Source organism: Sceloporus undulatus, chromosome 2 (assembly GCF_019175285.1).
Source record: "Sceloporus undulatus isolate JIND9_A2432 ecotype Alabama chromosome 2, SceUnd_v1.1, whole genome shotgun sequence".
Taxonomy (NCBI): domain Eukaryota; kingdom Metazoa; phylum Chordata; class Lepidosauria; order Squamata; family Phrynosomatidae; genus Sceloporus; species Sceloporus undulatus.
The window spans coordinates 147,896,559-147,908,911 of record NC_056523.1 but is presented as its reverse complement, the minus strand read 5'-3'; the positions used below and the strand labels follow the sequence as shown (position 1 = coordinate 147,908,911).

Below are 12,353 nucleotides of genomic sequence, written 5' to 3'. Positions count from 1 at the left end.
TTCTGTGCCAGGCTTTTCAACATAATTGGCAGCAACAGGACATGTTACACAAAACTGATGCATTGCTTAATTTGCATGATCTATAAGAAATGCAGAAGCCAGCTTATTCTTGACACAGAATAAAAATGTTTGAAGAGTATAGCACATGCACTACTTGGGTGAGCCAGAGCAGGCAGTGCCTTTACCAAAGTTGGCTGCAAAGCAGCTGAGCTTGCCTGATGTGGCAGCAGCTTTGTCTCCAGGAGTGTGTTTCTGTGTAAAGAGCATGCCTCTGAACACATTTTACAGCAAGAGCCATGTCCAAACTGGTGCCTGTGGATGAGGCTGAAAAAGCTGTACTTTGCAGAAAGCTGCCATCACTGTTATGAATGCAAAGCATCAGTGAAGAAAAAGATGGGTGGAAATCAAGCAGCAGTGGCTATAAAGCTGTGTACATATTTACCTCTGAGGTAGGTTAGCTTAGACTCAACACCAACAGCAAAAATTAGCCACAGGCACAAAAAGATAAATGCATCTTCCCCAAGGGATATGTTTATCTGCCTATATACAAGATGCCTTGTGGGGGAGTCAGTGGATGGCATGCCAACAGGCACATTCTCTTTATTCTACCACTGGGAGGCACTTGGCCCACTGCAGGCAGGGAGAGAATTCTCTTTTCTGCAGGTGCACCAGCTTAAGCATCTATTTGAGGCAAAGCTCCAGGATATTCTGCAAAAGAAAGGTGGGCCTTGCACTGCTGAGCAGCCCATGCAGTTATCTAACTTTGATGGAGCAAACATAACAGGTTGTGTCCGTCTGTATGGCTGTTCTACTTGGCTCTGTGCTGTAGACAGCCATTGGAGATAAAGTTGATACAGCTAGGTACTTGTGTGTCTCTATTTGCAGTGGTGGCACTGCCATGGCTGAGTGTGTGTGTGGCATGCTGCCCCGTCCTAGTTTGAAGAGAAGCCATTTGGTACATTTTCATTCCTCCATGTGAGATGACATGGGAATAACATGAGGAAGAAGAGTCTTCAAAGAGGCAAAGGTACAGTGAGGTCCAAGGAGTAGCAACTTCAGGGATCGGCCATTGCTAAGCAGCCACACCATACTTTGACCTTCCATTGCATTCCTTTTGGCCCTGCATCCAAACAGAAAGCTCCTAGAGGCATATGGTCTATAGCATCAAAATGGTTTCAGCCCCTAAGTGGCTGCATGAGGATAGAGCTAGAGCTATGTTTTGGTTTATGGTTTTCTTTATTTAAAAAAAAAAAGTGAGAAAGAAAAAAGAGGCGCTATTTACAGTGTATATTTTATTGATACGGGTCATAATTGCTGTATTTTTTATCAGTGCTGATTTCCATACAGCTCCCAGCATGTGTGTCAAATGCCATTGGTCCAATAACAACAACAAAAATAAAAAGTTTTTAAAATAAAACAATCTTTGCCTGTTCTCATCTGACGTCCACACTTGGAAGCCAACATGATATATTGAAAGTGTGGGTTGTATATGGCAGTGCAGGGGCCATGATGAATTGTGACTCATTTAACCTTGCAGTTTTGGTTTGGCTGTAAAGTTCCAAAGCTTCCTTCTTTGCAAAGGTTCTCAGTCATGCCTTAGAATAGGAGTGGGAATCACGGACCCCACCAGATGCTGAATTCTGGAAGTCCCAGCTGCCTAGCCAGTGGTAAAGAATGCTGGGCCTTCCCAGCCTAAAACATCTGGAAGTCTACATGACTCCTCTTCCCAACGGAGGATAGATACAAATCAGGAAGCAAAAGGACAGCTGCAGGAAAAGCTGTATCAGCTGGATGTAGCATTGGAAATGAAGAGGTAACAGAATTAAATGCTCTTTTTCCATTGTCCCTACTCTGGGGTTCTATACTGCTTTTGTGGTTGATGAGAGTGAATTAAAAAGAGACATTTTCAGAGCTGCACCTGATGCCAACTGTCCTAAATTTGCTCTTGGCAGGAAGTTCTAGCTATAGAAATATACTTCCTTTTCAAGTACCCACTGGTTTGCTGCCTGAATACTGTTTAATAGTATGCATGGAGAATTTATGTGTGTGTATGTGTATAAAACCAAAGTGCAAGGAGTGATTGGTTTTACAACCAGGCCTTTGAATGAGGTGGGCTTGAAGATAATTTATCAGTGACCCACTCTCAGCTTCAGAAAAGATCTCCTTAGGGTTGCCGTAAGTTAGAAATGACTTGAAAGAACACAGCAACAACAAGGGAGAAGCAGCAATGGTGTTAGGCACTACTAAGCAGTCTGGTCAGATGGTGACTACAGATAGGTGCGTCATGTTGTTTCCTAGAGCCTTATCACACATGAAACAGGAGCCCCAATTCAAAGCACTTCCGTAGTGAGGGAGAAGCAGGGTCACTTTGAATCCAAGGCAATTCACGTCATTATCACATGTGAAGATTAGGCAAACTCAGCCAAATCCACAAGGTCTAGCAAATTCCTCACTTGCCTGGAAGACAATTTCATGGTCCAAAAGGTGGAAGAGGCAACAAGGGGGTCAGCTATTTTAGATCTGATCCTAACCAACAAGGATGACTTGGTTAATGGGGTGCAAGTAGTGGGATCATTAGGTGGAAGTGACCATGTTCTCCTGGAGTTTGTTATACAATGGAAAGGAGAAGCCAGGTATAGTAAAACACGCATCCTAGACTTTAGGAAAGCCGATTTTAGTAAACTTAAAGAAATACTGAGTGTGATCCCATGGTCAACAATACTAAAAGAGAAGGGAGTTCAAGATGGATGGGAGTTTCTAAAAAGGGAGATACTGAAGGCACAATTTCAAACAGTTCCAGTGAGGAAGAAAAATGGGAGATGTCTCAAGAAACCAGGATGGATGACTAAGGAACTTTCAACTGAGCTACTTTTGAAATGGAACATGTATAAGAAATGGAAAAATTGGGAAATCACCAAAGAGGAATTCAAACAAATAGCGAGCCTGTGTAGAGATAAAGTCAGAAAAGCTAAAGCGCAGAATGAACTCAGGCTTGCTAGAGAGGTTAAAAGCAACAAAAAGGGCTTTTTTGGATATGTCCGCAGCAAAAGGAAGAAGAAGGAAATGGTAGGGCCACTGCGTAGAGAGGATGGCAAAATGCTAACAGAAGACAGAGAAAAGGCAGAATTACTCAACACCTTCTTTGCCTCAGTCTTCTCAGAAAAGGAAAAAGGTGCTCAACCTGAGGATAATGGAGCAGAGGACAGATTAAGGGAATTTCAGCACAGAATAAGTAAAGAGATAGTAGAGAAATACCTTGTTAATCTAAATGAATTTAAGTCTCCAGGACCAGATGAACTCCATCCAAGGGTATTAAAAGAACTGGCAAATGTAATATCGGAGCCATTAGCAATAATCTTTGAGAACTCCTGGAAAACAGGAGAAATCCCAGCAGACTGGAGGAGGGCAAACGTCCCCATCGTCAAAAGGGGGAAAAAAAGAGGATCCAAACAATTATCGTCCAGTTAGTCTGACATCAATACCAGGAAAGATTCTGGAGCAGATCATTAAACAGAGAGTCTGTGAACATCTAGAAGGCAATGCCATAATCACAAAAAATCAACACGGGTTTCAGAGAAAGAAGTCATGCCAGACAAACCTTATGTCTTTCTTTGATAAAATTACCAGCTTGTTAGATGAAGGGAATACTGTGGATGTAGTATATCTTGATTTCAGTAAGGCCTTTGACAAAGTTCCCCATGACATTCTTGCAAACAAGCTTGTAAAATGTGGGCTAGACAAGGCAACTGTTACATGGATCTGTAACTGGTTGACCGACCGAACGCAAAGGGTGCTCAACAATAGCTTCTTTTCATCCTGGAGAGAAGTGACCAGTGGGGTCCCACAAGGCTCTGTCCTCGGGCCAGTTCTATTCAACTTTTTTATCAATGACTTGGAGGACAAAATTGGGGGAATACTTACCAAATTTGCAGATGACACCAAATTAGGAGGAGTAGCTAATACTCCAGAGGACAGGATCAAGATTCAAAATGACCTGAACAGACTAGAAAACTGGGCCAAAACTAACAAAATGAAATTCAACACGGAGAAATGTAAGGTACTGCACTTAGGGTGGAAAAATAAACTGCACAGATATAGGATAGGGGACACCTGGCGGAATGAGACAACATGTGAAAGTGATCTAGGAGTCCAAGTAGACCACAAGTTGAACATGAGTCAACAGTGCAATGCGGCAGCTAACAAGGCCAATGCGATTTTAGGCTGCATCAATAGAAGTATAGTGTCTAGATCCAGGGAAGTAATAGTGCCACTCTATTCTGCTCTGGTCAGACCCCACCTGGAATATTGTGTCCAGTTCTTGGCCCCACAATTTAAAAAGGACATTGAGAAACTGGAGTGTGTCCAAAGGAGAGCGACTAAAATGGTGAAAGGTCTGGAAACCATGCCCTATGAGGAAAGACTTAGGGAGCTGGGGATGTTTAGCCTGGAGAAGAGAAGGTTAAGAGGTGATATGATAGCCCTGTTTAAATATTTGAAGGGATGTCATATTGAGGAGGGAGCAAGCTTGTTTTCTGCTGCTCCAGAGACTAGGACCCGGAGCAATGGATGCAAGCTGCAGGAAAAGAGATTCCACCTCAACATTAAGAGGAACTTCCTGACAGTAAGGGCTGTTTGACAGTGGAACAAACTCCCTCGGAGTGTAGTGGAGTCTCCTTCCTTAGAGGTCTTCAAACAGAGGTTGGATGGCCATCTGTCGGGGATACTTTGATTGTGATTTCCTGCATGGCAGGGGGTTGGACTGGATGGCCCTTGTGGTCTCTTCCAACTCTACGATTCTATGATTCTATGATTCTAAAAATAAAATTGTGGTGATTCCTGAGTCAAAGCGGAGGCTGTGCACATTGAATTACCACACTGGTACATACCTTGCAGAGTCAACGATTCGAATCGGCACCCTTCCGCATGCTCAGTGGGGCTCTGGATGCTGTCATCCTTCCCTGCTTCCTCTGTTTGCCCCCTCCTTAGCTGTCATTTTCCCCTGCTACCTCTGCTTGCCCCCTCCTTAGCACCAGGACACAGGAGGCCAGTGGGAGCAGGAGCAGGGTGATGGAGGAGGAGGAGGATGAAGCATCAGGACACGGGGGTTCACTGGGGGTGAGATTGGGGTGCAGGAGGATGAGGATGCAGGAGCAGGATGCAGGGCCTCACTAGGGGTGAGACTGGGGTGCAGGAGGATGAGGAGGATGAAGGAGCAGGACGCAGGGGGCCAAGGGGGGGCGAGATCGGGGTGATCTTCCACACCAGAGCAATTTGGATTGAAATCGAAGTGAGCTTGGAAACAATTTTTGTCAATTCACTTGTTACCGAATTCACCTACTTCAGGAGTCACTTTGGAGTGACTTTGGATCTGGCTTTGAACTGCTCCCCATAGAAAACAATCACATGTGATAATACATCACATTTTAACGTGAATTCGCGTGGTTGGACCATAGGTAAGTCCGGATTGGAGCTGCAAAACCCGCCATCTGATAAGGGCCCTAATTCTTTGAGACAGCCCTTTTGCAGTTCCAGATCTGGTAGTGCACAATTGGACTGGAGCTACTAACATGATTGGGGGCCTTGGCCAGGTCTGAGTTAGATTATTCTTGGCTCAGACGCTGTCAAAAGACTGGACAGTGACTCAGTAACAGAGTAAACTACCATACTTGTCACTAGACCTATGCTCTGTAATCTGATTTTGGTGTGGCATATACACTCCTAAAGTGTTTATTGGAACTCTCCCTACCAATGAATGGTACAAAACCAGACTAAAAGATTAGTATTCCTTTTATTCAGTTTTCTACCATAAATTATTTTGTTACCAAAAAAGAATTCTCCCTTTGCAAAATAAGCCACCCTTTAAACAATATTGTCTTCCAACAAGAGATTTTAAAACCCAGAAGAATAAGAAAACCTCAGGTATTTTGCTGGTGGCACTAGAATGAATTTACATTGTTCAAAAATCAGCAGTGTTACACTTCAAGGATGCATATCATTCCTTGTCTCACTGGTATTGTCATAGATTTAAGTGCATCTGGAAGGCAACTGCATGTTTTATCTAGGGTGTGAAATGGCTTTCACTCTGAAACTTAAAAAAAACAGACATGAGTATAAAACCTTGGGGAATCTATAGCTACAGTAGTATGCTCAAAGTAAGAGTACAGTGTGTGAAAGCAGCTAATATAGAAAAAGTTAGAGCATACAATGCCTTGTGGCCCTTTGTTCATTTTCACTAAGATCCATCTACTGTGTGCTGTACAGGCCTGCATCCTCAGGGTTCTCAACTGAAATAGACCCACTGAACCAATAAAAGTTGTCTAAGTATTAATCTACTACAGCTGGAATTCATTCAGTGGCATTTTCTGTTACACCTGTGTATATCCTTTCTGTGGGCTGTAGAGGTTTATTACTCTCTTCCTCCATAGAGCTCAAAGTCCCCCGACTTACTGTATAGTCTCTGACGCTCATGCCTCATGAGGAGCAGACAGGATCAGAGAACCATCTAGCTATGCACCTGTAGCTATGCACCATACAATTACAACAGAGCAGAGACTTCCATTCATCTTGGCATTGGTGTAATCATTTTGCATCTGGCTATAAGAACATAGCCACATGTTTCATCCATCTTGCCTGCTCTCCACAAGATATGTAATGTCTATGCTGGGGGATCTCAGGTTCAAATAAAATCAATGTAAGCAGTTCAAAATCTTTTAAAATGTAAAGCAAAAATAATTTAAACAGACTAAAATAATATTAAACAAGTTGACCTGTTAAAACATATTAAAAATTAAAACAGCATAAAATCAAATAATCAATAGGACTGAGGCCATATTCTTCTGCTCTGGCAAGTGGGAGCAGCATTGGCTGTTGATCAGGCTTAAGTTAGATAATGAGATAACAGAACAAGTACAGTGCACCCGCTCCATACGCGGGTGCACTTCCTGTTTACATGGAAGTCGTGTCACCATTAAATGAATGGTGCACACACCACGCCACCATGAGCACAAGCCCCATTATACTGAATGGGGCTCGAGCTTACACGGGATTTGCCTTATGCAGGGAAGTCCGGAACAGATGCCCCACGTAAAGAAAGGCTCCACTTTATCCTGCCATCTTTTCTTCTAGCACAAATGTCATGGGGCACTTTTCCTTATGATGAAATTGGCTGGCTGTGGTTATTCCTTCTTAGTCTTATATACACAAATTGTCTCTTCTAATTGAAAATTGGAGATTAAGAGCCTGCTCTTATTTATCCCACAGCAGCAGAAATCAGGGGATTAAGTAGAGATGGTATTCTAAGCCTTACAATATGACTAAGGAACCTGCTTCATAGTAAATCTTGATGGTTTACTGCTCCCCTCACCCTTACTCAGGCTGGCATAGTTTGATGGGAAATAGAGCCCAACAGCATCTGAAAGGCCAGTTTCCTAGTCCTATTATATAATTTCACGGCTTCTGCAGTGAGAGCAACGGAGGACCTTGAAATATTGTTAACCTGTGGGTGTTATTAACCAAACATGATATACAGGCAGCCAATAAACAACAGAATGCAACTTTACAGAGAAAACCATTTACTCTTCAAGCAGTAACATAAGGGAGAATTAGAGAACTTTGGCAGATTTTAGGGAATATCATCCAAACAAAAGCATGGACAAAATTCTGAGTCTGATTCTATGTTCCTGCATGGTAGGGGGGTTGGACTGGGTGGCCCTTGTGGTCTCTTCCAACTCTATGATTCTATGATCTCACCCTCCAGAGAGAAAAACAATATTTTAAAGGAGTTTTCAACATTTCTCGTAAGTATAGTTGCTTCATTTCAATTCCCCATACCAACAGGCATCAAAGATAGTGCACAGCCAAACCATGCAGGGATTTTCCCATCCACTACGTCTCACTTGATTGTGCCCGCTCAACCATGTGAATAATGTAAGGAGCAGGAAGAAATTTGCAGCATCCTGAGAGGGACTAGGCTGTAACCAGGTGGTGTCAAAATAAGGACAATTCCCAGACCTCAAATTTCTAGTATTGCAGCGAGTGAGACACTGAAAATTATTCATACCTTCAATGCCTACATTTGGTATGCTCACATTTCCTTGGTAACTTTTCCTGCCCCTTTTCTTTGGATGCCTAAACTGTTTTTCTAAATATTTAATTGAAGTTTTAAGTTACAGCAATGCTAGAAATTTGGGGGCTAAAGGAAAAATTAATGGAGTAGGCAATAGAATTCTTATTTGCCCTCATTTTGCCCCCACCCCCTGCTCCAGCTACACCCATGGAGAATGAAGAAGATGCAATGGCATTTTTTAAGTGAATATGTGCACATTTTCATACTAAGTTTGTACAATCCTCTCCCTACTTGTTATTGCCAATCCCCATCTCATCCCTTACATAAGACTTCTGAAACATAAGGTCAGATCCCATCTCCAAATCATGTTGGACAGAACATTCAGGCAGCACAAAGAAAAGTCTCAGTGTTAGGCTCCTTTTAATGAGATCCAAAACTAGTTCTAGAAAAGTTTACCTGAAGATTATCCATAACCTGGGACTGGAAGACTAGGTGATGGTGAATTTATTATTTTTCTTTTTAATGCTATGTGCTTTGCATTATTTGGGACTTGGATGCACTGCTTGCACAGGTAAACTACCTGCAGCAAGGCTAGAGTCCTAAAAACTATATAAAGCAGGAGATTCTACCACTGATGCTGGGCTGAGTCAGGCATAGGTAAACAGCTAACAATCTCCCTCCCCCTGCTTGTTTCTCACCACAACCAACAAGTCTGGTAAAAAAACAAGCAAACAAACACAACAACCCTAAATCCTTTCTACACCAACATAGAATTTGACCTTTTTGGACAGCATGGCTTATTGCATTACTCAAAATACAACCTTCTGTGTGAGAAACACTATTGCATTTCTGTGAACAAAGCTCCTGAAACACTTATTAAGCAAGCATAGATGACTGAATTAGAGACATTCTGCACAGGTGGAGAACATTTCCTTAGGGGTGCATCTAGCCTGTGCAGCCCTGTTGCTCACTCACACATCCGCAGAACAAGTGGAGTGAGGTATAAACATGGAAGCGATTTGCCTAACAGACTATCTGCCACTTACTATGTTAGTACTTTGCATCCAACGTCAAACCAGTTCAAAGAACAAACCAAAGCTCCAAGAGACAGAAAGTCAGCTGTACAAAGCCCAACCCCATAAAATCCCATTTTGGTAGTCTATTCCTGGGAACTATGCACTGATACCTCAATGCATTAATGGCTATGCAGCACTGAGTGTTCTGCACTGCAGCTTAAGGAATCTTGATCCCTAACTGGATGGCATATATACAAAAGCTTTTTTTTTTAATGAATGTATTAATATCTACATTGTAAGGCAAGTGCAAGAACACATTAGGAACAAAAAGGAAGACTGCAGTATTGTTTTTGTCACAGAACCTTTCAAACAGCACTTGCAATTTTTAGCTGGTGCCAGGCTGCCTAAAGTAGCTTGTTTCTGCAGCACAGAATGAAAAAGCACTGTAGGCATGACAGGCAGACAATTCCATTGCAAGAATCTGGGTTAGGTGGGAAATGAATCTCAGTTTGTAATTTATGATTCTTCACATGCCTCATTAGCAAGAAATTATAATGGGACAGGGCAGCTGCTGGTGATTTCTGAGAATAGCAACGGACCTTCTCCTACTTACAATACCACAACAATATTAAGAGGGTAAAACATGTTTACATGATGATTTTCACATAACAGTATGGGATGATGGTCTTGCCACAATAGCCAGGGCTAATTTAGCTTCACTCTTTTACTTGATGACAGGTAAGATGTACATGCAGAAATCTGGATTATTAATGAAAACTTTTAAAAGGCAAGCTGACAGTACATATTTTAGAATCCAGCTCTAGTAGGCTTGGGCTCAGAGGGCTACACAGCTAAAGCCCCATCCAGGAAAATGAGAGAAGTATAAGTCAAGATTTATACAATCTGAAGAAAAACCAGAGTGTAAGTCAAGAGTTATTAAAGCTAAGAAATACTTCATTCCATATAATGTACTGCCCTTGGTCCACAGTTGTATTTCATGAGGATCCAGAACTGCTGGACATTACCGCCTTGTAGCACTGCGTAGCACCAAAGCTCTTGTAGACAACCATCAAGTCCACAGATTCAGTTTACTGATCTCCACTGATGACAGAGGATATCCAGGATAAATTTTAAGTGGTTTATAGGATATTGCAAAAGAAGAAATTCTGTGTTTCTTAGTAGTCTTCCTGATTCATCACCATCCTTGGAATGGATTTTGCACACTATTTATAAGTGATATAGGTGGGAAATACAGAGACTGGTCCATAGTCCTATCTATCATGTAATCTTCAAGATATATGTTGCTCTAAGGCCACAGTATTTCTTCTGTTTCTAAAGAGTGAAACAAAATAAATGTGCCATCACATGCTTTTCAAGTAGGAGGCTGAAATTCAATCTAACTATAAACATAAGAATTCTGGGAAAGACTGGTACATTTTACAAGGACACCAGAGAAATGTAACACAGGTGAAATGGAAATAAAAGCTGTGAGGTACCCGCTGTCACCCAACTTCCCTGGGATCAGCTGATGAGAGGAGCTGAACGATCATTTGTCACTGTTGGTTTGAGTTGAACGTTGGCAAAAGGATTCCTGCGGAGAGAAAGCAAAGCTTGGCATGAGCAGAAAGAGTTTTAGGAATGGATTGGCCTGAACTGACAGGAATGATGAAAGAATGAGATATGAAAGAATGAACAAACAACAAACAAGCCTTAGTGCTGTTCACTAAAGCATAGTTCCCATGGCAATCAAGGCAACATCGCTTTGCACAAAACACATTTTAAACAATGGCTTGTTGGAAGGTGACTAGCCTAAAATGCCTGCATCTTTAGCACCTTTGATTCTAACTATATGCAATGCTATTACAACAAGGGCAGATGAAAAGACACCGCTTTGCCTTGTGCAGACAGCAGCATGAATGCATACATCTGAAATCGTCTCACTTCTGGCAGGGAATATATTAGAAAGAGTTGGAGCACATATTATGGTTACCATGGAGATGCCACCAAAATGGCCCTTCCCCTCATGGAAACAAACTTGTAAGAAGCCTCCTCCCGAGAGATGCTGCCTTGATATGAGAGCTTAAGTTGTGCTCCACAGGAAGCTGGCTATGCAGAATGTTTAGAGAATATCAGTTTTACAAGGACTGTGTACTGTTGGATACTCCTCCCCATAGTGTTTGAGGTTGCTGCTTTTGTTGTTTCTGGGTTTGGGGGCTATCTCTTGTCTTCTCTCCTTTCTTCCCACTTCTCTTTGTGCCAAAATGTACTTCCACTCTAACCCTAAGTTGCAAAAGCACAAATGATCCTAGGAATGGTGCTCATCACACAGCCAGCCTCTACATTATTTGAGGGCACATGAGTCCTGTACTCAGCAATTCCACATGCAGTGGTTGGGTGGGTGTGATTAGGCATAAGCATGGCATTCTCATTTCAGCATGCTCCAGATAAAAAAGGCAAGAGTACAAAGAATGAGCTGAACAAAAACAGCTAAGAAACTTAATATGCATACCTTCAAGATTCAGAGTTCCATTAAAAATCTCAGTAATTAAAATATAAAGCTATCTTATTTTATACCAACTCCTTTCCCAGAGAAACAAAATGTGTTAACATTTCATGGCAATCAACATAACTGAGTTCTTCTACAAATACCTTCTCATGTTCAGGCATGAATCTCCATATTTAATTAGCCGAAAGAGCTCCATCAGGGCAGAAAAGGGAGGTTTTAGCCAGCTCAGCAGTGAGGTTGTGGAAGTGCAACTGTGGGGTGGGAGGTGGAATGGAGTATCATGGAGGAAGGGTTGGCTGAATAGGAACACTGGCTGGAGCTGGCACAGAATGCCACATCCAAATGGGTGATGGGAACTTACTTTAATTAATTAATTAATTAATTTTTATGCCACCGTTCTCCCAGAAAGGGACTCAGGGTGGCTCATAAGATAAAGGCAGCTCACATTTCATTACAAACACATTTCACATCAGCACTGAGGAAACTGCAATGGCTGTCTCTATGCTAATAGGCCTGGTTTAAGGTTTCATTACTTACCTACAAATATTTGTCCCATGACAACAGAGAGAATTACTGACCCCTGTCCACCTGTTCAAATGTTGCATCCACCACTCTTAGGGTGGTGTTTTAAGATATTGGTCACCCAATGGTGGCTTGGCCTTTAATGTTACAATGCCCACTTTGTAGAAGTTGCCTTTTAAATGCTTTTTGGTAGCTAACTCTTTCCAACAAGTTTCCCCAGAACAGTGGTTTTATTTCTTCAGAA

At 42.1% G+C, this 12,353-nt stretch overlaps 1 protein-coding gene across 7 annotated transcripts in view; it reads right to left on the bottom strand.

Moving 5' to 3' along the window:
- Positions 1-5,769: 5,769 nt before the first annotated feature.
- The window catches only part of BAIAP2 (BAR/IMD domain containing adaptor protein 2), a 182,841-nt gene continuing 176,257 nt past the window's right edge, over positions 5,770-12,353 (bottom strand). For 4 of the 7 annotated variants that reach the window (XM_042452483.1, XM_042452479.1, XM_042452485.1 and 1 more), the window contains one exon: positions 5,770-10,672. Coding sequence is in view for 3 of the 7 variants with exons in the window: in XM_042452479.1 (XP_042308413.1) it covers positions 10,603-10,672 (70 nt within the window). In the remaining 4 variants the exon portion in view is untranslated. The remainder of the gene's footprint in view (positions 10,673-12,353) is intronic. The other 3 variants (XR_006102222.1, XR_006102223.1, XM_042452480.1) reach the window with 1 other exon arrangement.